We start from the raw sequence: 25631 nt of genomic DNA, 5'->3' as shown, positions 1-25631 counted from the left end.
TCATGAACTTTACATCTTGTCGTACTACTACCTTCCTGCTCCCTGGAAGATAGATTCTGTATGCCTTAGCGTTCTAGCTATATCCCACCAAATATCCTTTTTCTGCAGTTTGGTTGCTTCCATCTTTCTCCTGAATAGATTCACAAACAATTTCCTAACCCATGTGGCTTCGCATGAAGCTGTGCTAGCTGCCATATATTTAGCTTCATCTGAGCTCAGAGCCACAAATTTCTGTTTCCTACTACACGAGGAGGTCATCCCTGATCTAATGTTGGAATAGTACCCAGTGGTGCTTTTTCGATCTACTGAACTTCCAACCCAATCTGCGTCAGTGAACCCACTCAGCCTGATGTCATTGCCTTGGGTGTACATTAGTCCATGCTCGATCGTTCCTCGTATATATCTGACAACATGCTTAGCTTTTGCCCAGTGCGCCTTCTTTGGTTCTACCATGAATTGACTGAGGGTGTTGACAGCGTAACAAATGTCCGGCCTGGTATTGACCAGATACATCAGGGACCCTATGAGTTGCCTGTACAAGGTGGGATCGACTTTGTTATCTTCAAATGCATCAATCTTCTAATTGGTGATCATTGGAGTAGCCATAGGTCTATAGTCCTGGATTCTGAACTTTTTTAGAATCTCTGTAGCGTATCTCCCTTTCCCAAGGAAAATTTCACCTTTTTGCTGCCAAACTTCCAACCTTAGGAAATAATGAATCCGTCCCAAAGCCATCATGTCGAATTTTGTGGCTAGGTTCTCCTTTCAATCTTTGATGAGGCTGGATGATCTTGTCAGGAAGAGATCATCCACATATAAAACCAGGATTAGAGGCTCATTCTCTACAACTAGATAGTAGAGGTTAGAATTTGTGTCACTCTTGACAAATCCCATCTTCTGCAAGTAGCCATCAATTCGACCGCACCATGCTCTAGGTGCCTGTTTAAACCCATACAAAGCTTTCTTCAATCTGCATACATGAGATTTCTTCTCATGTGTCTCAAAATCCTCTGGTTGTTCAATGTATACTTCTTCTTGTATCACCTCGTTCAAGAATGTCGTCTCGACATCTATCTGGTGAATCTCCCACCCCATCTGCGCTGCAAGGGATATCACAGGTCTAATAGAAGTATACCTGGCTACTGGGGCGAAGGTTTCTTCAAGTCTATCCCTTCCTTCTGAGCAAACCTCTTGGCCACAAACTTGGCTTTGTATTTTTTTACACTGCCGTTTGTAGTGTATTTGACTTTGTGAAGCCATCTCGAACCTACAACTGACCTGTCCTGAGTCCTAGGTACCACTTCCCAGACATCATTGACCATTATGGAAATGTATTCTTGTTGAAGTTTCTAAGTTTACTTAGTTTAGAAACCCTTCATGCACTTTTTCTGATTTATAGCTACCTACTTGTTATTTTTCTTTAACAAGTTATTTACAAAGTAAATACTGAAAATAAACACCAGTGCATGCTCAACATATTACAGATCAACAACTAAAAGAAACAAGAACAAACACACCACATGACACCATTCTTTTTGGACCAATGTTCCTGGAAAAACCCAATGCGGGAAAACCAGTGCAACTATCTGAGGGTTTTCTTATTAAGCAATATCGGATTACAATCTGGGTGTCGAAATTAGCCTACCCAACAGAGAATTTCCTTAGCAGCTATACCTCACAGTTTGAGAGAAATCTCCTGGCCGAAACCCCGGAAAATCCTTCCAGCAACTCCTGAACACAATACTGCTATGCAGCCCCAGCGTTTGCCCAATTTGGACTGCATCAGCCCCTTTCTGTCTCACATTGGCCCTGCGTCAGCCTTTCTTGGCCTGCGTCAGCTCCAGGAGGCCCTGCGTCAGACACGCTGGCCTCTCTGGTTCTCTGTGCAGCACTTGGCTGCCTCTGCGTGGCCCTGCGTGAGCCCTTGCTGGCTCTGCGTCACTCTCCTTGGCTGCTGCGTTTCTCTCCCGGCACAATCTCTGCTTTCTCTGTTTCTCTGTACTCAATACCCCTCAGCTGCTCTCGCGATCACTGATTCTATCTCTCTTAGCAAACCCCGCTCTAGAGAATAGAATGATTGATCATCTGGTGTACTCCCCAAGTGACCCTCAAGCCTCCTCTTATACTTTTCCTGTTGACATATCAACGGCCGAGATTAAGTCCCTAATCAACGGCTAAGATTAGATCTGGCTTGATCCATGTCTTTTGGACCATTCTGACACAGTTTCATATTAATGCACATTAATATTTTATTTTCCGTAAGTTTAGACTTAAGGACTCCATTAAAAGTATTAATTATTTTAATATCTCCTGAACCGTTTAGAATTTGCCTAAACCCTTTTTGGGTATTGGCTATCTCATGTGTCCCAACCTCTCCACCAAATTTTGTGGCTAGAGCACATCCGATGCGACCCCAAATCAACACTCCCTCTTAGCGAGGACTGTGCTCTAGCAATACTCCTCGCTGAGTATTACTCTGATCATCTGGCATTGGTACCTGTGTTGATGCTATGCCTTCCTGCCCAACATCCTCTGCATTTCTGCCTCTTGTACTGCTGCCCATGGTTCTGCCACTACCACTGATTCATCTGTACGACAGCTCCCTCTGCATCCGTGCTGCTGCTGGTCCTTCCTCCCAGCATTGCACCTCCTCTCATCAGGTTGCATTGTGCTGCCCACTGTTGCACTGCAACTCAGTTACTGAGAAATAAGTAACTGATCTCCCAATTGACCTCCCTGTTGGGCTAGAAACACCCACTGATGTTGAAGCTCCCTCTGCCACTGACAAATGCTCCCTCTCTTTGACCTCTGTGTTGTTGCAGCAACTCTCTGCATCTCGCACTGTTGCACACCTCTCTATGCCATCTTGCACTGGTGCGACACTCCTGTGCCTCTCGCACTACTGCAGCCTGCTAGCTCTGCGCTGTCTCGAGACTCCTGCACTGTAGCTCTCTCTGCCGCTCCATCTGCATCCGTCTCTACCCACCTAGCTAGTCATGCTACTCCTCTTCGGGGCTCCCATAGCAAGGTCTAATCCAAGATGTTGGGTACCTCAAGGATCCTGCCCCTCAGCGCCTGTAGTCCACCTGACTATAGCTCGATGTCTTCGCACTTTCGCTCAAGTGGCACATGTGCACTCATGGTCTGTCAAAACTTCCTTCTCTGCCCGTGCTGGCGCTGCCTTAGTCTCAGAAGACTCTCCCTTACTCTTCTTCCTTGGGCACTAGGTCGCATAATGACCCATCTCGCCACAGTGGAAGCACTTGATCTTGGAGAGATCTTTCTTCGTCTGCTTCTCCTGCTTTCGCTCAGATGCTAGGGCCACATCCTCCTCCTCCTGCTTAACCTTGATCCCTTTGGTGCTGCTACCTGTCTTTGACTGCTGTCTGATCTCTTCCTGGCGAAGAGCTGCCCACATCTTGTCCCAAGGTAGGAGAGTCCCTCTGCCCAAGATGCTCTGGACAAACACTTCCCACTCTTCTAAGATAGCATTCAGGGCTGTCCTCACCATAAGCTCCTGATCCGGTGTCACTCCTATAGCAGTCAACTGATCTTGGATCTCGTTCAGTCCTCCGAGGAAGGAGTCAATCAATTGACCCTTCTTCATCTGATATGACCTCATTTGGTTCTCGAACAACATTCTTCTCTACACAGAAGTATGCTGGTACAGGTTCTTGAGAGCCTCCCACATCTCAACTGTTGTTTCCTTTTTGGCTATATGTGGTACCACATGATCCTTGAACCCGTCAAGGATAATGCACTTGGCCCTCGCCATCGCCTCCTCGTACTTGTCATTATCATTGGGGTCGACTGGGTAGCTATAACCTTCAAGGCGAAGTTCTTGACACGATTCCTGTCAAGCACTGATAAGATTCTGGTCTTCCAGATTGCAAAGTTCGATGCTCTATCCAGTCTATCCTGGTCTCTTACCCCGTGTAGTGCCATGACACTCCTCTACTTCCCTCCTGGAAGTTCTCTGTTCGACTCCTCTAAGTCTCTACTTCCCGTCCGGAATTTCTCTTCTGGACTCCCTCTGAGTCCTAATTTCCTCTTAGAAATCCTTCTGTCGCTTGTCAAGATGTCCCCTACTCTGATCGTCTTGTGCAACTGCAGTGCTGATCCGGGTTCCTTGGCTAGAAACCCTCGGTAACAACTCCTTTGGCCCTACTCTGTCAGGTACTATTCTGACTACAGTACCTCGCCAGCTCCACTCCGCAATATTCCTGCAGCCTTCTAGACCCCAGCAACTGCCTCTCTATGAACTGCGTCAGCCCCTCTCTGCCTCATGCTGCCTCTACGTCACCCTTGATGGGTCTGTGTCAGCCCTCTGGCCCTCTGCGTCAACAACGCTGGCCTCTTTGAGGCTCTGCACAGTTCTCGGCTTCTTCTGCATGGCTCTGGTTGGCTCTACGTCACACTTTCTTGGCTTATGCGCTGCTAAAAACAACTTCTATCACCTCGAGACAACTGTTTTCTGCTGCTATTGCTCTACTCCGTTGATCTCTTTTAGTCCTCCTGTGATCTACAATCATGCTCTGATACCATGTTGAAGTTTCTAAGTTTAGTTAGTTTAGAAACCCTTCATGCACTTTTTCTAATTTATTCCTACCTACTTGTTATTTTTTTTAACAAGTTATTTACAAAGTAAATACTGAAAATAAACACCAGTTCATGCTCAACATATTATAGATCAACAACTAAAAGAAACAAGAACAAACACACCACATGACACCATTATTTTTGGACCAATGTCCCTGGAAAAACCCAATGCGGGAAAACCGGTGCAGCTATCTGAGGGTTTTCTTATTAAGCAATATCAGAGTACAATCTGGGTGCCGAAACTGGCCTACCCAACAGAGAATTTCCTTAGCAGCTATACCTCACAGTTTGAGAGAAATCTCCTAGCTGAAACCTCGGAAAATCTTTCCAGCAGCTCCTCAGCACAAAACTGCTATGCAACCCCAGCGTCTGCCCAATCTGGACTGCATTAGCCCCTCTGTCTCACGTTGGCCCTGCGTCAACCTTTTTTGGCTTGCGTCAGCCCTAGGAGGCCTTGCGTTAGCTTTCTGGGCCTCAGACACGCTGGCCTCTCTGCGCAGCACTTGGCTGCCTCTGCGTGGCCCTGCATGAGCCCTTGCTAGCTCTGTGTCACTCTCTTTGGCTACTGCGCTACTCTCCCGACACAATATCTGCCTTCTTTGTTTCTCTGTACTCAATGCCCCTCAGCTACTTTCCTGATCACTGATTCTATCTCTCTTAGCAAACTCTGCTCTAGAGAGTAGAATGATTGATCATCTGGTGTACTCCCCAAGTGACCCTCAAGCCTCCTCTTATACTTTTCCTGTTGACATATCAACGGCCGAGATTAAGTCTCTAATAAACGGCTAAGATTAGATCTGGCTTGATCCATGTCTTTTGGACCATTTTAACACAGTTTCATATTAATGCACATTGATATTTTATTTTCCCTAAGTTTAGACTTGGGACTTCATTAAAAATATTAATTATTTTAATATCTCCTGAATTGTTTAAAATCTGCCCAAACCCTTTCTGGGTATTGGAGATCTCATGTGTCCTAACCTCTCCACCAAATTTTGTGGCTAGAGAACATCTGATGCTATCCCAAATTAACAATTCCTCCACTATAACATCTACTCATATTTGATGCTAAATGACCTCTTGAAAACTGGAGGGTTCTCCAACCTGAGCTACCAAAGCTTGGTATCTGTCTAGCTGTCTACGCTCCCTTTTCTCGTTCCTGGGCGCCCCGACAAAATCCTCTGCATCTTGTAGTTTTTGTTGAAGTTCCTGGCTCGTTCTACTACTAGTAGTTGGTATATCCATCTGCTCCATCTCTGGAGTTTTGTCTTTAGGAGAAGCGCTAGTTTCTGCTGGTCGAAGTGGCTGGACCAACAGATCATCCTTTGACTGTTCTTCGGAAGGCATTTCTTGGGATTTTCTAAAGGCTCTGTCCTCCATGAACTTTACATCCCATCGAATTACGATCTTCCTATTCCTCTGAAGATAGACTCTATTTGCCTTAGCATTCTCGCTATATCCTACAAGATATCCTTTCTCAACAGTTTGATCCAATTTCTTCCTCTTTTCTCAGGGTACACAACAGTATTCCAAACTCCCAAATATCCTGAAATGACTCACCTCAGGCTTCTTATCGGTGAAGACACTCTCCAGAGTAATCTTACCTAATGCCCTGTGAGGAGTCCTGTTTTGGATATACACTGTCGTGTTGCATGCTTTTGCCCATAAAAACTTGGGCATATCTTGATCATATAACATTACTTTGGTTGCTTCAACAATACTCTGGTTCTTCCTTTCTGCTACTCCATTCTGCTCCGGATTATAGGGGGTTGTCCACTCTCTTCTGATGCCTTCCCTTGCGCAAAAATCAGTGAAGTCCTTGTTGATGTATTCTCCACCATTGTTTGAGCGCAATATCTTTATCTTCTTTCCTGTCAGATTCTCAACTAGAGCCTTGAACTCTTTGAATCAACCAAAAACCTCATCCTTGGTTTTTAGAAAGTAGATCCAAGTCTTTCTAGAATGGTCATCAATGAAGGTGACGAAATATTCGGCACCACTAAGAGCTTTTGTGGACATGGGTCTGCAGATATCTGAGTGTATCAATCCCAGAACACTCTTAGCCCTATTGTTGCTTCTGGAAAATGCTGCCTTGGCGTACTTGCCTAGTGCGCATCCTCTGCATACATCATCTCATTCGGTACTTAATTCTGGAACTCCTGATACTGTTTTCCCGAGAATTCTCAGAGCCCCATGGTGTAAGTGTCCCATCCTCCTGTGCCATAGTTCATTCAAATCTTTATCCCCACTACTGCCTATCAATGCGATTGGAGATTCTAGGTGTAATCTATACAGCCTGTTACTTCTGATTCCAATCTAGGCCTTCTTTTTCCAACTCGGGTGTTTGACATATACTTTCTCCTTAATGAAGAAAACGTCATAGCCTTTGTTTTGAAGCTGGGATTTGTTGATTTGGGGTAGCATCGAATGTGCTCTAGCCACGAAATTTGGTGGAGAGGTTAGGGCACATAAGATCTCCAATACCCAGAAAGGGTTTGGGCGGATTCTAAACAGATCAAGAGATATTAAAATAATTGATATTTTTAATGGAATTCCTAAGTCTAAACTTAGGGAAAATAAAATATTAATGTGTGTTAGAGTGTTCCAAAAGACATGGATCAAGCCAGATCTAATCTTAGTCGTTGATTAGGGACTTAATCTCAGCGGTTGAGATGTCAACAGGAAAAGTATAAGAGGAGGCTTTGTAAGGGCCGAGAACAGAAGTAAAGAAAGCAGTAAGGAATTTATCACATGTAAAGACCAAAAACTAATAGACAGTAACAATAAAGAAATTAAAAGCAGGTACCTACCTGGACTGCTATCTGATCTGGTGTAGTTGATGATGCTGCCACTGCTCTGCTCCAATTATCGGGAGACCAATTCCACCCAGCCAGACTGAGCAGAGCCTGGCTGCTCAATCCAGTAAGCTTCTCACAGGAGCTCACTGTCCCCCGTGCCCAGAACCTCAGAATGCCTAAAGCTCTTCCAATGGTCAATTGTCTTCCTCTGGTTTGCCCTCCGTTCTCTCCTGATTTTCTCCTCCTCCTTTTCCTGCGTTCTTCCCCCCCGTGCCCGGCTCAGATCTGCGGTTTTATAATTGCGGGCTTGGCGGTGGCCGCCCTCCCGCCTGCAGCCACCGCTCTTCCTCCTCCCGCCACGCCTTCGCATGCATTTCAGACTCTCAGATATTTATCCATCTGATCTATTTTGTTTATACATGTACTTTGTTTATATCACCAGGTTTGGTTTATGCGTCACCTTTTATATAAGGTTTTAATTTTATTTTTATTATAAAGTTTAATTTTATATATTTTATAAAGTTTAAATTTATATTTATTATAAAGTTTAATTCATATTTATTTTAAAGTTTAACTCATGTTTATTTTTAGTATGAAGTTTATCATATCAGTTTTAATATAAAGTTTAGAACTCTATATTAGTTAATTAGTTTAGATGGGTCGTTACAGGCTTGAGGGTCACTTGGAGAATACACCAGATGATCAATCATTCTATTCTCTAGAGTGGGGTTTACTAAGAGATAGAATCAGTGATTGGGAGAGCAACTGAGGGGCATTGAGTACAGAGAAACAGAGAGGGCGGAGATTGTGTCGGGAGAGCAATGCAACAGCCAAGGAGGGTGATGCAGAGCTAGCAAAGGCTCACCCAGAGTCAGTAGAGGCAGCGAAATACTGCGCAAAGCACTAGAAGGGACAGCGTAGCTGACATAGAGGCTCCTAGAGCTGATGCAGGGCCTCCTGGGGCTAACGCAGGCCTAGAAAGGCTGACGTAGGGCCAATGTGAGATAGAGAGGGGCTGACACAGTCCAGATTGGGCAGACGCTGGGGCTGCAGAGCAGTTTTGTGCTGAGGAACTACCAGAAGGATTTTCTGGGGTTTCAGCTAAGAGATTTCTTTCAAACTGTGAGGTATTGCTGTTAAGGAAATTCTCTGCTGGGTAGGCCAGTTTCGGCACCCAAATTGTACTCTGATATTGCTTAATAAGAAAACCCTCAGACAGCTGTACTAGTTTTCCCACATTGGGTTTTTCCGGGGACATTGGTCCAAAAATAATGGTGTCATGTGGTGTGTTTGTTCTTGTTTCTTTTAGTTGTTGATCTGTAATATGTTGAGCATGCACTAGTGTTTATTTTCAGTATTTATTTTGTAAATAACTTGTTAAAGAAAAATAACAAGTAGGTAGGAATAAATCAGAAAAAGTGCATGAAGGGTTTTTAAACTAAGTAAACTTAGAAACTTCAACATGGTATCAGAGAGTGATTGCAGATGACAGGAGGACTAAAAGACATCAGCCGAGCAGAGCAATAGCAGCAGAAAACAACTGTCCCGAGGTGATAGAAGCTGTTTCTAACAGCGCAGAAGCCAAGAAGTGTGACGCAGAGCCACGCAGAAGAAGCCGGGAGCTGCGCAGATCCATCTAGGGTGACGCAGAGCCAGCGTGAGGCAGAGAGGGGCTGATGCAATTCACAGAGAGACAATTGCTGGAGTCTAGAAGGCTGCAAAGACATTGCAGAGTGGAGCTGGTGAGGTAATGTAGTCAGAACAATACCTGAGAGAGCAAGGCCAGAGGAGTTGTTACCGAGGGTTTCGAGTTGAGGAACCTGGATCAGCAGTGCAGTTGCACAAGACGATCAGAGTAGGGGGCATCTCAACAAGTGGCATAGGGATTTCCATGAGGGAAATCAAGACTCAGAGGGAGTCTAGAAGAGAACTTCCAGACGGGAAGTAGAGACTCAGAGGAGTCGAATAGAGAACTTCCAGGAGGGAAGTATAGGAGCGTCATGGCACTTCATGGGGTAAGAGACCAGGATAGACTGGACGAAGCATCGAACTTCGCAATTTGGAAGACCATAATCTTATCAGTGCTAGACAAAAATCGTGTCAAGAACTTCGCCTTGAGGACAATAGCTATCCTAGTCAACCCAAATGATAATGACAAGTACGAAGAGGCGATGGCGAGGGCCAAGTGCATTATCCTTGACGGGGTCAAAGATCATGTGGTACCACATATAGCCGAGAAGGAAACGATAATTGAGATGTGAGAGGCTCTCAAGAATCTGTACCAACATACTTCTGTGCAGAGAAGATTGCTGCTCGAGAACCAGATGAGGTCGTATCAAATGAAGAAGGGTTAATCGATTGACACCTTCCTCGGAAGACCGAATGAGATCCAAGACCAGTTGACTGCTATAGGAGCGACACTGGATCAGGAGCTTATGGTGAGGACAACACTGAATGCTGTCTCAGAAGATTGGGAAGTGTTTGTCCAGAGTATCCTGGGCAGAGGGACTCTCCTAACTTGGGACGAGATGTGGGCGGCTCTTCGCCAGGAAGAGATCAGACGACAGTCAAAGACAGGTAGTAGCAGCAAAGGGATCAAGGTTCAGCAGGAGGAGGAGGATGTGGCCCTAGCATCTGAGAGAAAGCAGGAGAAGTGGAAGAAGAAAGGTCTCTCCAAGATCAAGTGCTTCCACTGTGAGGAGATGGGTCATTATGCGACCCAGCGCCGAAGGAAGAAGAGTAAGGGAGAGTCTTCCAAGACTAAGGCAGCGCCAGAAAGGGCAGAGAAGGAAGTTTTGACAGATGATGACTGTGCCATGAGTGCACACATGCCACTTGAGTGGAAGTGGGGAGACATCGAGCTGTAGTCAGGTGGACTACAGGTGATGAGGGGCAGGATCCTCGAGGTACCCGACCTCTTGGATTAACTTTGCTATGGGAGCCCCGACGAGGAGTAGCAAGACTGGTTGAGTGGGTAGAGACGGATGCAGATGGAGCGGCAGAGAGAGCTACAGTGCAGGAGTCCCGAGACATTGCAGAGCTAGCAGGTTGCAGCAGTGTGAGAGGCACAGGAGTGTTGCACCAGTGCAGGACGACACAGAGAGGTGTGCAACGATGCGAGATGCAGGAGAGTTGTTGCAACAATGTAGAGGTCAGAGAGGGAGCACTTGTCGGCGGCAAAGGGAGCTTCAGCATCAGAGGGTGTTTCTAGCCCAACAGGGAGGTCAGTTGGAGGATTAGTTAGTTACTTCTCAGTAATTGAGTTGCAGTGCAGCAGTGGGCAGCACGATGCAACATGATGAGAGGAGGTGTAGTGCAGATGCAGTGTTGGGAGAAAGGACCAACAACAATATGGATGAAAAGGGAGCTGTCGTACAGATGCAACAGTGGCAGTGGAAAAAAGACATGGATCAAGCCAGATCTAATCTTAGCCATTGATAGGGACTTAATTTCGGCTGTTGAGATGTCAACAGGAAAAGTATAAGAGGAGGCTTGAGGGTCACTTGGAGAATACACTAGATGATCAGTCATTATATTCTCTAGAGCGGGGCTTGCTAAGAGAGATAGAATCAGTGATCAGGAGAGAAGCTGAGGGGCATTGAGTACAGAGAAACAGAGAAGGCAGAGATTGTGTTGGGAGAGTAGCGCAACAGCTAAGGAGGGTGACACAGAGCTATCATGGGCTCACACAAAGGCAACCAAGTCTGCGCAGAGCACTAGAAGGGACAGTGCAGCTGACGCAGAGGCTCCTAGAGCTGACGCAAGGCCTCCTAGGGCTGACGCATGCCTAGAAAGGCTGACGCAAGGCCAACGTGAGACAAAGAGGGGTTGACGCAGTCCAGATTGGGTAGACGCTGGGGTTGCAGAGTAGTTTTGTGCTGAGGAACTGCTGGAAGGATTTTCAGGGGTTTCAGCCAGGAGATTTCTCTCAAAATTTGAGGTATAAATGTTAAGGAAATTCTCTGTTGGGTAGGCCAGTTTCGGCACCCAAATTGTACTCTGATATTGCTTAATAAGAAAACCCTCAGATAACTGCATCGGTTTTCCCACATTGGGTTTTTCCGGGGACATTGGTCCAAAAATAATGGTGTCATGTGGTGTGTTTGTTCTTGTTTCTTTTAGTTGCTGATCTGTAATATGTTGAGCATGCATTGGTGTTTATTTTCAGTATTTACTTTGTAAAGAACTTGTTAAAGAAAAATAACAAGTAGGTAGGAATAAATCAGAAAAAGTGCATGAAGGGTTTCTAAACTAGGTAAACTTAGAAACTTCAACAGGATACAGAGAGTAAGTTCATCCCCAATCTTGGCACATGCAACACATTGGTTGCTTGAAGCTGATCCCCTTCTTCTGTTTGAAAGACTACAGTACCTCTTCCTACGGGGGTACACTTTCCCTTATTTCCCATGGTGATATGAAATTCATCCTTTCTTCCTGATAATTTGAAAAACATTCTGGTATTCTTGTCATATGCTAGGAAGCTCCACTATCTATATACCAAACCTCAGAGGAGGCAGAACTTGCTAGGCAAGCGACTTCGTCTTCCAGTTTGGAAGCTAACAGAATAATCGTGATCTATGGTCTTCATGCTCTCTTCTTTCTCTGGAGATCTGCGTGTGTCCCTCTGAGTTGATGTGTCGGCAACATGCTCCTGAATCATAGCAGATTCTTCTATCCCGTTGCTCGATCTCTGCTCTGATACCATGTGAAAATTTCTAATACGAAATTCTACTGCAACTGATTTATTTCACCTACTTATCTCTCACAATAAGTGATTTACGTAAACCCTTCAGTAAACATTAAAATAAATTCTACTACAGTTATCACATAATTACATAGAGAAAATAACAGTGATATACAAGCACAAGAATCAATCACATCAACACAATTGTTTTTGGACAATTGTCCCCAGAAAAACCCAATGTGGGAAAACCGATGCAGTAGATGAGGGTTTTATTAATATTCAGCAATAATCGCTTTACAAGGAATGATTTTATAGAGAAATTGAGACACTTCTGAGAGAAAACATCCGAGACAGTTTCTCCTCCTCCTGGAGAAGTTCTGACACCCTTGAGATGTTGAAGTTTCTAAGTCTACTTAGTTAGAAACCCTCCATGCACTTTATCTAATTTATTCCTACCTACTTGCTTCGTTACTTAACAAGTTATTTCCAATATAAATACTGAAAATAAACACTAGTGCATGCTCAACATATTACATATCAACAACTGAAAGAAATAGAAACAATCACACCATATGACACCATTATTTTTGGACAAATGTCCCTGGAAAAACCCAATGTGGGAAAATCGATGCAACTATCTGAGGGTTTTCTTATTAAGCAATATCAAAGTACATTATGGGTGCCAAAACTGGCCTACCCAACAAATAATTTCCTTGGCAGTAATACCTCTCAGTTTGAGACAAATTTCCTAGCTGAAACCCCGATAATCCTTCCGGAAACTCCTCAGCGCTAATCTACACCAGAAACCCCAATGTTTGCCTTTTCTGGACTGCGTTAGCCCCTCTCTGCACAGCGCTGGCCCTTCGTCACCCTGGATGGGTCTGCGTCAGTCCTCTGGCCCTCTACGTCAGCAACGCTGGCCTCTCTGAGGCTCTGTGCAAGTCCCGGCCGCCTTTGCGTGGCCCTGCATGAGCCCTAGCTGGCTCTGCGTCACTCTACCCGGCTACTGCGCTGCTCTCCCGTCATTATCTTTGCCTCCCTGTCTCTCTATACTCCATGCCTCTTAGCTGCAACTCCCGATCACTAATTCTATCTCTCTTAGCAAACCCCGCTCTAGAGAATAGAATGATTGCTCACTCTGGTGTATTCTCCAAGTGACCCTCAAGTTTCCTCTTATACTTTTCCTGTTGACATATCAACGGCCGAGATTAAGTCCCTAATCAACAGCTAAGATTAGATTTGGCTTGATCCATGTATTTTGGACCATTCTAACACAGTTCATATTAATCCACATTAATATTTTATTTTCCCTAAGTTTAGACTTAGGGACTTCATTAAACATATTATTTGTTTTAATATCTCCTGAACTATTTAGAATCTACCCAAACCCTTTCTGGGTATTGGAGATCTCATGTGCTCCAAGCTCTCCACCAAATTTCGTGGCTAGAGCACATCCGATGCTACCCCAAATCAACATGAGACCCTTCACCCACCTCTCTGTCACTTCTACGTCACTCTGCATCAATCTACGCCACTCTACGTGATGATTGCGTCTCCAATGGTGTTGTCTGCCTGCTCTTCCCTCTGCGGTGTCTCTCGAATGCCCTGCGTCACCTCCTCCTCAGTCACTGACTGCTGCTGATGCCCTCCCCTTCCTCCACCCTACAACTCTCCCTCTGAAATCAAACTCCTTCTCTTTGAGAATCGATTTCTTTCGGGGTACTGAGTATTTGCCCAGTGTGTCTCCAAATGACTCTCAAGTCTTCTCTTATACTTTTCCTGTTGATGAATCAACGACCGAGATTAAGTCTCTAATCAATGGCTAAGATTAAAATAGACTTGATCCTCGTCTCTTAGAAGCTTCTCACCCATATCTTTATTAATACCCATTAATATTTTTATTTTCTTAAGTTTAGACTTAGGAACCCACTAAAAATATTAATTATTTTAATAATTCCTCATCCAGGTGGAATTTCTCCAAATGATTTCTAGGTCTTGGAGATCTCATGTGTTCTAGCCCCTCCACAAAATTTCGGAGTTAGAGCACATCCGATGCTACCCAAAATCAACATAAGGGAGATTACACTAGACTAGGGGTAAAATTTTACCACCCTGGTAAGGTGAGAGAACAAGTTTACAATCAAGATCGATCAATCATCCAGATCACCCCTTTATCCATACTAAATGTCCAAAACATTGAGTAAAAGTACTCAATTGCAAAATGATCAAAGTACTTGTTCAGTGGTAGCCCATCTTCATCGAAGAGGAATGTTGAATGTTGAGAGGTGCATGATTGGTGCAAATGGTAGGGGAACTGGCATATCGTCATCAATAATCAAATGTGTAGGGATCTTGGTTGGCTGGCTATCCAAGATAGGAGAAAAAATTTTCTCTTGTGGGGTTACCCATTCTGGTGGGTAATGTTAATTTGGGGTAGCATCAAAAATTGTTGTAGAGGCTAAAGCACATGAGATCTCCAAGACCCAGAAATGGTTTGGGAAGATTCTAACCAGTTTGGGAGATATTAAAATAACTAAAATTTTTATTGGAGTTCCAAAGCCTAAACTTAGGAAAAATAAAATATTAATGGGTATTAATATAAAACTGGGTTAGAAGGTTCCAAAAGTCATGGATCAAGCCAAATCTAATCTTAGCCATTGATTAGAAATTTAATCTCGGCCGTTGAGGAGACTCGCATAGATTTTCAGAAATCTGCACAAGAGAAAGTGATTTGATTTATCTATGTTGGCTTCCAGGCTGAAAGAAGAAGTGGCTTGTATGACTAGTTCTACATCATCAGAAGTATGGTATATAGATAGTGGAGCCTCTTGGCATATGACGAGAATCAGGGAATGTTTGTCAGATTGTCGAGAAGAGAAGATGAACTTTTAGATCACCATGGGGAACAAGGCAAAGTGTACTCCAGTAGGGAGGGGTACCATAGTTTTTCAAACAGAATCGGGAGAACGGTTCCGTGCCACCAATGTGCTGCATGTACCAGGATTAGGGATGAACTTACTTTCCGTGTTGCAACTTCAAGGCAAGGGCTATGACATCTTCTTCATTAAGGAGAAAGTATACGTCAAACACCCGAGCTAGAAAAATAAAGTGCAAATTGGGATCAAAAGTAACAGGTTGTATAGATTACAACTAGAGTCACCAATGGCACTAATAGGCAGTCATTGAGACAAGGACTTGAAGGAACTATGGCACAGAAGAATGGGATATTTGCACCACGTGGCTCTGAGAATTCTCAGGAGCAATGTAACAACAGTTTTAGATCTCAGTACGGAACGAGATGATGTATGCAGAGGATGTGCTCTAGGAAAGTATGCCAATGCAACATTTCCTAGAAGTAAAAACAAGGCCAAGAGTGTCCTAGGATTGATACACTCAAATATCTGCGGACCTATGTTCACTAAAGCTTTGAGTGGTGCCAAGTACTTACTTACCTTCATTGATGACCACTCAAGGAAAACTTGGATTTATTTTCTGAAAACCAAGGACGAGGTTTTCTGTCGATTCAAAGAGTTCAAGGCTCTGGTGGAGAATCTGGCTGGGAAGAAAATAAAAGTTTTGCGCTCAGATAATGGTGGAGAGTATGTCGATAAGGACTTCACTGATTTTTGCGCTAAGGAGGGCATCAGAAGAGAGTGGACAACTCAAAATCTGGAGCAGAATGAAGTAGCAGAAAGAAAGAACAGGACTATTGTAGAAGTGGCTAGGGCCATGTATGATCAGGATATGCCAAAATTCCTGTGGGCAAAAGCATGCAACACAACAGTCTATGTTCAGAACAGGACTCCCCATCGGGCGTTGGGCAAGATTACTCTAGAGAAAGTTTTCACGGGGAAGACACCTGAAGTTAGTCATTTCAGGACATTTGGGAGCTTAGCATATTGCTGGGTACCCAAGGAAAAGAGGAAAAAGCTGGATCAAACTGCGAAATAGCAAGAACACTAAGGCATACAGAATCTATCTTCCTGGGAGCAGAAAGGTAGTGGTTCGATGAGATGTGAAGTTCATGGAGGACAAGGCCTTCAGAAAATCTCGTGAGATGCCTTCCGAGGAGCGGTCAAAAGAGGAACCGTTGGTTAAACCTCTTCAACCAAAGAAAATAAAGAATTCTTCCTCGGATCAGGAAGATTCACAGGATGAGGAGGAGCTAACAGAAGCACTTGCTGGTAGAGGAAGAGCTAGCAGGGAACTTCGTCAGATTCTGCAAGATGCAGAGGACTTCATCAGTGCGCCAATAAACAATAAGAGGGAGCGAAAACAACCAGATAGATATCAGGGATTAGTAGCTCAAGATGCGGAGCCTGCCAGTTTCTAGGAGGCAGCTCAACATCAGGTTTGGCTAAATGCGATGGTGGAGGAGTACAACTCCATAATGGTGAACGATATCTGGGAGGTAGTGCTAAGGCCTCAAGACAGATCAGTGGTAGGTTCGAGATGGATCTACAAGATCACATACGCTGCAGACGACAGTGTTGAGAAATATAAGGCTTGGGTTGTGGCTAAGGGGTATGCTCAAAAGGAAGGAATTGACTATGAGGAAGCCTTTGCCCCAGTAGCCAGGTATACATCTATAAGGACCGTGATATCTCTTGCAGCACAGATGGGGTGGGAGTTTCATCAGTTGGATGTCAAAACAACTTTTCTGAATGGGGTAATAGAAGAAGAGGTATACATTGAACAACCAGAGGGTTTTGAGACACATGAGAAGAAGTCTCATGTATGCAGGTTGAAGAAAGCCCTGTATGGGCCGAAACAGGTACCTAGAGCATGGTATGTTCGAATCGATGGCTACTTGCAGAAGATGGGATTTGTCAAGAGTGACACGGATCCAAATCTCTACTATCTGGTTGTAGAGAATGAGCTGCTAATCTTAGTATTATATGTGGATGATCTCTTTCTGACAGGATCATCCAGGCCCATTGGGGACTGCAAGAAGAATCTAGCCATAGAATTCGATATGAAGGATTTGGGACGAATGCATTATTTCCTAGGGTTGGAAGTTTGGCAGCAAAGGGGAGAGATCTTCCTTGGGCAAGGGAGGTATGCTACAAAAATCTTGAAAAGATTCAGGATGGAGGATTGTAGACCCATGGCTACTCCAATGATCACCAATTGGAAGAAGATTGATGCATCAGAAGACAAGGATGTTGATCCCACCTTATACAGGTAGCTCATAGGGTCCTTGATGTATCCGGTCAATACTAGGCCAAACATTTGCTACGATGTTAACACCCTCAGTCAGTTTATGGTGGAATCAGAGAGGGCGCTCTGGGCAACAACCAAACATGTTCTTAGGTATTTACAAGGAACAGTGGATTATGGACTCTTGTACACCAAGGGTAAGGATATCAGATTGAGTGGATATACTAATGCAGATTAGGCAGGAAGTTTAGTGGACCGGAAAAGTACCTCTGGGTACTGTTTCAACATTGGATCAGGAATGACTTCTTGGTGTAATAGAAAACAAAAGTCTGTGGCTCTGAGCTCATATGAGGCAAAATATATGGCGGCGAGCACAACTTCGTGTGAGGCCATATGGCTTAGAAAACTACTTGTGAACCTATTCAGAAGAAAAATGGAGGCGACCAAGATCATGTGTGATAATCAGAGTTGCATCAAGCTCTTTGAGAATCCAGTGTTTCACGATTGGTCAAAGCATATTGATATCCAGTGTCACTTGTCAGAGACTGTGTCCAAGGAGGAGCTGTACAGTTGAGCTACACTCCTACAGGAGAATAGGTGGTAGACATCCTCACCAAGGCCCTTGGAAGAACCACGTTTGGTTATTTCAGGGAGAAGATGGGGATGATAAAGAATCCATTTCAGTAGCAGAAATGGGTATGATGTTGTAGTGCAGTAGCAGTTAGCAGTAGGACAATGCAACATGATGAGTAGGATTTCGCAGTGCAGATGCAGTGTTGGGAAGAAGGACTAGCAGCAGCACAGATGCAGAGGGAGTTGCAGTGCAGATGTAGTGTTGGGAAGATGGACCAGTAGCAACACGGATGCAGAGGGAGCTATAGTACAGATGTAGCAGTGGCAGTGCAGATGTAGTGTTGTGAAGATGGACCAGTAGCAACACGGATGCAGAGGGAGCTATAGTACAGATGTAGCAGTGGCAGTGATAGAGCCAAGGGCAGCAGTAAAGGATGCAATAGTGCAGAGGATGTTGGGCGGGGAGGCTTAGCATCAGCACAGGTACTGATGTCGTATGATCAGAGTAATGCTCAATATGGAGTATTACTAGAGCACAGTCCTCGCTAAGAGGGAGTGTTGATTTGGGGTAGCATCGGATGTGCTCTAGCCATGAAAATTGGTGGAGAGGCTAAAGCACATGAGATCTCCAAGGCCTAGAAATGGTTTGGGCAGATTCTAACTGGTTTGGGAGATATTAAAATAATTAATATTTATAATAGAGTTCCTAAGTCTAAACTTAGGAAGAATAAAATATTAATGGATATTAATATAAAATTGGGCTAGAAGGTTCCAAAAGTCATGGATCAAGCCAAATCTAATTTTAGCCTTTGATTAGAGATTTAATCTCAGCCGTTGAAGAACCAACAGGAAAAGTATAAGAAGAGGCTTGAGGTTTAGTTGGAGGACACACTGAGGGAGACCAGTCAGTTCGATTTCTGGAGCGGGGTTAGTTGAGAAATTCGAACTAGTGGTTTGGAGAGCAGCAAGAGGCAGCAAGTACGAAACAGAGAGTCAGGATTAGCACTAGAAGACCAGCGCAGAGACAAAAGAGGTAGACGCAGAGGCAGCAACAGACTGCACAGTCATTGGAGGGCCTGCGTGGGTGATGCAGAGAGGTCCAGGGCTGACGCAGAGTGTCTGGGAGCTACACAGAGTACAGCCAGGCTGACGCTGGGATTGGGAGAAGTGCTGGAGAATTTTTCTCTCTGTTGGGTAAGCCAATTTGGCGCCCTGTTGTACGAAAATTGTTGAATAATAAAATCCTCCCTTGCTGCACCGGTTTTCCCACATTGGGTTTTTCCGAGGACTGTTGTCAAAAATAACTGTGTCGACGTGTTGATTCTTGTGCATATATTTGTTTCTGAATTATGGTGTGATATCTGCAGCATAATTTATTTTAATATTTATTGAAGGAATTTCATAAATAACTTGTTGGAAATAAGTAGGAAAAATAAATCAGATGTTGCAGTGATAGAATTTTCACAGGTAACATGGCTTATGTAAAATTTTCCGCAGGAGTAGGGGATTTGATAAACTCCTGGGTCGAGCATAGAATTTGATTTGTCATTGGCATATCTAAACAACTCTTTAAGGGTAGTATGGGGTTTAAATAGAGTTCTTATATTCCTTTTTTCTAATTTTTTTGAAATGTGATCAATGATTCAGTGATATAAGGAAAGGAGACGTTGGACATCAGAGGAGGGTTAAGATAGATTTTGGATTTTAGATGGATCGTAGATTGGAGGGTTTTTTTGATATGGGGGAGGGAGTAATCATTGGCTTAGAGGGAGTAATCATTATGCAAAATATCAATAATAAAGCATTAAACTTACAAAATCCTTTAAAGAAGTACTTCTTTCAATCCCATAATAACATCTCCATGCAAAAGATTAACTCCACCAGGAAATCTCACCATAAAAAATCACATCTTTCCCATTGTAGCAAAGAAGACTAATTCACACTCGCTTTGGAGAAAAGAGAATAAAATGTTGATGATGAAAAAGTTGAAATAAGGGGGGTCTCTATTTATATGAGACTTATCTCCCTCATTTCTACAATAATACTAGTAAAAACCCCTAATTACAAGTTTACTTTGAGTGTTCTGCAAGAGAGGTTACAAGTCAACCTCATAGCTCAAAAACATAACAAAAGATGCCAAAAATCCCACACGTGTGGGAGAAAATGCCTCCTCTACTCATCCTTCAAATGAGTTCTAAATGCCACAAGTGTGTGTTAAGTGGGCTAATGAATGCTCCATACTCTAAGGAGTAGGTCCATGTCCATGAAAATGCCTCCAAACCAAGATGTCATCACCATGGTGCCAAACATTACACTCTAAAGGGAAATAGGGAACAAGTGTTGGGGCTAAAAAGTGACGTACAAGTGGTCTCTCATTATCTCAGGGAAAATCATCATTATTCGGGCTTTGGAATAAGTAACACCCATCAAATAGTGTTAAGGCCAACCTGGGGGCATCCTGGGTCCATTGGGCACATCATCAATATATTCAAGACCAAGTTTTCAAGGCTCAACGTTTCATCATCTGCGGGTACCTTGGAGTGTCAAGTACCATGTGGAATCATCAAGTAGTCCAATGCTCTGCTCTAGGTGGGTAACGTTGCACCAACAAGGTCACATCTACTCTCTGGAATGTGTAAAACAACTTTTGGTATGTTGTTGGATGGAGTGATAATCATATCTCCAATGCCCTCTATTGTTGTGATAATACTACTCGACAAAACCCTCTTATGATCAAGTGAAATCATTAATCATTAGAGACAATAACCATACATGCATCATCGTGGACAATACCTAATGTTGGGGGCACAATAATACTTCACATAGAGCTCACCTTCAAATGTCTAACAAGATCAAGTCTCGTCAACAAGTTACCTCCTTATGTTAGGGATGGTAAGATGGATAACCCTATTAGGTGTTTTCAACCCCCCAGGGGAAGTGACTTGTTCCAAGTTAGCCTATCAATTCATAATCAATTCATAAGTGTGTGTGAGAATGGTGGCAGTGGAGTGGGAAAGACTTCAGGGCAAGGTGCCATAGCCAAGTGACCAACTAATGGAGGTCCAATATCCCAAGTGTATAAATTTGAGGGAGCAATTGTGGAGGCATGAGTTACCCCTTTCCTCGGCCTGCTTTTTCCACCCCTCTAGCGGTTGTTTTACTTTGCTTTGATTTGGGTGCATAGCTCAGGAGCCCAAGCTTGCTTTTTGATATTTTGCATTTAATATTGCTCATCAGGGTTGGGACAATACAAAATTTCCTTTTAATAGATGAAGCATCATGTGCTTGAGGAATTGGGCAATAACTAATGAGGGTGGGTAGAACTCATGCTAGGGTTTTGTCCATATGTTAATCAAATGTCAAAACCATATTTCGCATTTTATATTTTTCTTTCATTGTGGCTTTCTTATGTTATTATCTTTCTTTTAGCTACATCAACCTTCGGGTCAAAGTTTTCCAGTGTAGACTCAAGGATGACGATGAAAGGGTGCTAATTCCCATGACCAATGACTACTATCCTGAAGAATGGAGATGGCAAAGATGTAATGTGGTAAATATTGAATATCTTGGACGTGCTACTTTAATCAAAGCCTCCCAAGTAGTGCCCTTCCTAAAACCCTAAGGCCTCAAAGGAGGTCCCACTAGACTAGAGTCAAAGACTAACCTCCTATGTGAAATGAGGGAACACGAATACAATCAAAGCTCGATCAAGTATCTAGTTTTCCCCTTGATCCATATTAGTATGCCCATAACATTAAGTGAAAGCACATGATTACAAAATAGTAAAAGTACCTATCAATGGGTGACCCACCATCCTTCAAGAAGGAATGCCAGATGGGTCTAACCAGAGCAAGAAGTGGGGGATCTTGGCATCATATTATGTGTTGATTGAATAGGGGTGTTGGCTTATTGGCTGTCCAAGGAAGAATTTTTTTTCTCCTATGGGTTACCCACTTTTTTGGTGGGTCACAGGTCCAAGTTGAGTTTTTTCATGGAACTATTCTTATTGGCAAGCTTATGCTTTTAAATAAGGCAAATTCAATAATTTAAGTTGCCTTTCTTATGGCTTGGCACATTTATTGGCAGGGGCCATCCCTTCTACTTAGAATATAGGGGATCTTGGATCATTATGAGGTGGTTGCTTTTTATTTGACATGCCTTGGATATATGACATCTCTTTCATATTTGGTGGAGCGATATCCTTAGATCTTGTTTTGTGGAAGATGTTCGTATTTATTGGCATGGTTAAATCCTCTTGGGGAGAGCTACATAGCATAACCAAATCCAATATTTATTCATTGTTGACTTGTGATGAGGAGTTGGCATTAGGATATTGTTTTCCTTGAAGAAGAGGATGATTATTTTATTGCTTCTTCTAGTAGGGGAGAGTGGATCCCAATAGCTCATTTCTAATTATAGTAAGGAATTTGTTGAGTAGGATAGAAATGTAATATTTTATTGCATTCATTGGACAACTAGGAAAACAGTTACATTTTTATTGTAAGAGGAGTTGAGATCAAGGGTTTGCTTCCTCCCTTATTTGTATGGTTGAAGTTGGGGACTCTACCCTTTGAGCTTTGTTGAAGATCTTGAAGGCAAGGGAAGATTAGGAGCTTTTTACTCTTATGGTACGTTTTTTTTGGGGGGTGTGTTGATATTCCTGAAAATTTATGTTAGAGATCATTTGCATCAAGTATGTTTGAATGGATGAATTGATATGGGTAATATCTATTCTTAATCAAGAAGATGGTTCTCTTGTCAAGAGGATTTTAATTGTGGCTTATGACCCTCTTATTTATTTTTGTTTCTTGGGCTGGTGTTATAATGTATCATCATTTATCTTTATTTGAATTTGCTGCTATATTTATGTTGTCCATTTGTAGACAAACCTTCATACATGCAAGAATTTGTATAGGTAAATTTTGACATTGGTGAACAACAAGATAAATAGTTTGTAGATCTTTTATCAGATCTATATTCACTTTCAATCCCATAGCTATTGCGATTAATTCTTGACTCCACTTTCCCAATGGCCCTGACACTGTCTTAATGCTCCCATGACTTCTCTTTTAAAACTATACTAAGACTTGTTTTGTTAAAGTTACTCTTCATTTCACCTTACCAAATGGAAAGAGAGCAAATGCAAACTCATAGGTAACAAATTTTTGTTCTATTACCACTTTTTGCGGGCACGGTTAAAATAATAAACGTCAATATTGAATCAATAATAAGATACTCTGATCACTAGATGCGTCAAGATACCTTGTAGCACTGTTGGTTGCAAGTATAAAAGCTAGAGGATAGGCTGTGATTCTCGGGGGCAATATCAATTCATCTAATGGTTAACATATTAATAATAGATACGAATATTTAATTTATCAGATACACAATACCAGGGTTCGTCCGGGTGATAGGGAACACCAAACATTCTCATAGGAAAAAACATAAACTGAGAGCATTTCAGTGAAAATAGAATCTTTTTCATCTGTGAAAAATGATAAGTTTTAGAATCTCCTTCATTGTTGACTGTGGTAAATCTACAGCGGCGAAAATCCTCAACTGTGCACTGTTCACTAGTTTGCAGGTTGTAGCTGTTGCAAATGAAGAAAATGTTGGTTAGCATCATGAATGGCTTGTACATATGGTCCTTGTAGGGTTGATTATTGACTTTTTTTCCAGCTTCTTTTTTCTGTTTGTATTTTGCTCGACTAATTTTCTCTTACAAGTGAAAAAGTATTGGGGGCACTGGTACATCCCAAAATGGGGATTACCCTCAATTGCTCCCCGGTTTGACGTGCGATGGCCAGAAGTGCCCTTGAAAGTAAATAAATCTTCCCTCATTCTGAGGACTTCTTCTGGAAAAGGCAGAGTCTAATTATTCGATGTTTTGGCCTTTTTTGGCCAGAATACAGCCATGCAATTTTGGCAAGATTGTGATTTTTCTTTCATTAAATTGTGTTTTTGAATGCATAAATTCCTGGGCACTTGGATTGTGCAGATTACACTGCTCAAACTTAGGACTCCAACAAATCCATTCCAAATTGTGGTCAAAATGGATGGGAGAATATGCCTAAGAAGGAACAAAACATCAAAGAGTTAGACTACATTATGCAGAAAATGGGGATGTCTGCAAATACGACTCATTCCAGGATATTTGTTCCCATTTATACCACTGCAAATTAATCTCTTAGCATTTTATGGCTATCTTACTTCTGCCTGTGATTTTGGTTTTTGGTGCAGTATAAATATTATGGCTATCTTACTTCTGCCTGTGATTTCGGTTTTTGTTGGAGTATAAATATCTCTTATAAGAAGTTTTACACCCCTTTTTGTATATTATCAAATTTTACTTATCTTTTGGTGAGTTTAGTTGCACCCATGTTAATTTTCGGTGAGCCCTTACCTGTTCTTTCAATTACTATTTTCTAGTCTATTCTAGCTTGGATGTTATTTACTGTTTTATCTTTCTTCTCTACATAGTTATGCAAAGTTGGACGGTTAAGAAATCATGGCTTTATTTAAAGGCTGTTTGAACTTTTCTTATACATTATTTTAAAGTTATACGGTAAATATATCCAATTCTGGAAATCACATGATTATATATTTCAGGCACGAGTTTTATGAAAAACTAACTTAATCCTTAATGTTGTGTTCAGTGTAAGAGCAGTTATCCATTCACCAATTTTGTGCCATGCTCTTTTTGACATGTATTTGGGACCAGATTCAGTTTTTAAAAAATACCGGAATATGTCTTTCACGCTTGTGGAGATGGAAAATACTGAATCAGGCGACAGAGACTAAACGATGTGAATAATTGGTTGATTGCATTTTAAACAGTTTTCTGATATTTATAATTTTGCTTCCCTTCAAACTTAGCGTGAAGTTGTGTCTTCGTAGTTGCCTTTACAAGCTTGTATTTTATTGGGTTATCCCAATAAGGTGGACCCGGAGCGTTGCACCACTTGAAAGGGGCCTTTTCTACTAGTGATTGAGAGGACGACATTTCTTCTATTGGCATCATATGTACGACAGAAAAGGACATTCTTGATTGTAACATCATTTTCACCTAAATAATGAAATTTATGGAGAAAGTTTTTGCTCAATAGAGCAATTGTTGATGTTTTGGATGAATATTAGCAGTTGATTTTGACTTAAAAATTGTGATTCATTTTGCTTTAATATTTTATTGACAGTTGATTTTGACTTAAAAACTGTGATTCATTTTGCTTTTATATTTTCTTTAATTTGTGGTTAGATTCATGCCATTGCAAGCTTCATAATGTAAAAAAAATATTGCATTCGGTTGTGTCTTCCAGGAGATTTACAAGTAGTAAGCATGAAAGGCATATTGCGAAAATTTAACTCTCTTGTCATAGAAGTCATAGAAAGTCTTTCTTTAAGCCAACAAGTTTTTGATAAAATGAAATGCTTTTCTAAAGCTAAGCAACCCTCTCTTTTGGTTTAGTGTAGGATAATGAGATTCTAGGAAGTCAACTATTGAGGAGAAGGAAATATAATGAATTTGTCTTACTTTAATCCACACAAAACATATTATTATTTGGTTTAGTGCAGGATAATGAGATTCTAGGAAGTCAACTATTGAGTAGAAGGAAATATAATGAATTTGTCTTACTTTAATCCACACAACATATTATTATATGGAAAGTGTGGTAAAACATTTACGCATTAAATATGTTTTATATGATATGTACTGGCAACTATATTGATGGGTCATGTAATGAACTGTGGTACTCATAAAGTTTTGAGATTGATAAAAATGATTATATATATATATAAGTTTTTCTAATCTAAAAAAA

General features: G+C 42.2%; 1 protein-coding gene across 4 annotated transcripts in view; it reads left to right on the top strand.

The window, feature by feature from the left end:
• LOC149174593 (uncharacterized) overlaps positions 1 to 24915 on the top strand; it is a 341946-nt gene extending 317031 nt beyond the window's left edge. For 2 of the 4 annotated variants that reach the window (XM_089419355.1, XM_089419353.1), the window contains one exon: positions 24471 to 24915. In XM_089419355.1, the coding sequence (XP_089275481.1) occupies positions 24471 to 24615 (145 nt within the window). In that variant the 3' untranslated portion in view covers positions 24616 to 24915. Of the gene's footprint in view, positions 1 to 23812; positions 24209 to 24470 lie in introns of those variants that run through there. The other 2 variants (XM_089419356.1, XM_089419354.1) reach the window with 2 other exon arrangements.
• The last annotated feature ends 716 nt before the right edge of the window (positions 24916 to 25631 follow it).

This window comes from Pinus tabuliformis, chromosome 4_1 (assembly GCF_031772625.1).
Source record: "Pinus tabuliformis cultivar Carrire ecotype Pingquan chromosome 4_1, CPIR1, whole genome shotgun sequence".
Taxonomy (NCBI): Eukaryota; Viridiplantae; Streptophyta; class Pinopsida; order Pinales; family Pinaceae; genus Pinus; species Pinus tabuliformis.
The sequence above is the reverse complement of the archived record's forward strand: the minus strand, read 5'-3'. Positions and strand labels throughout refer to the sequence as shown.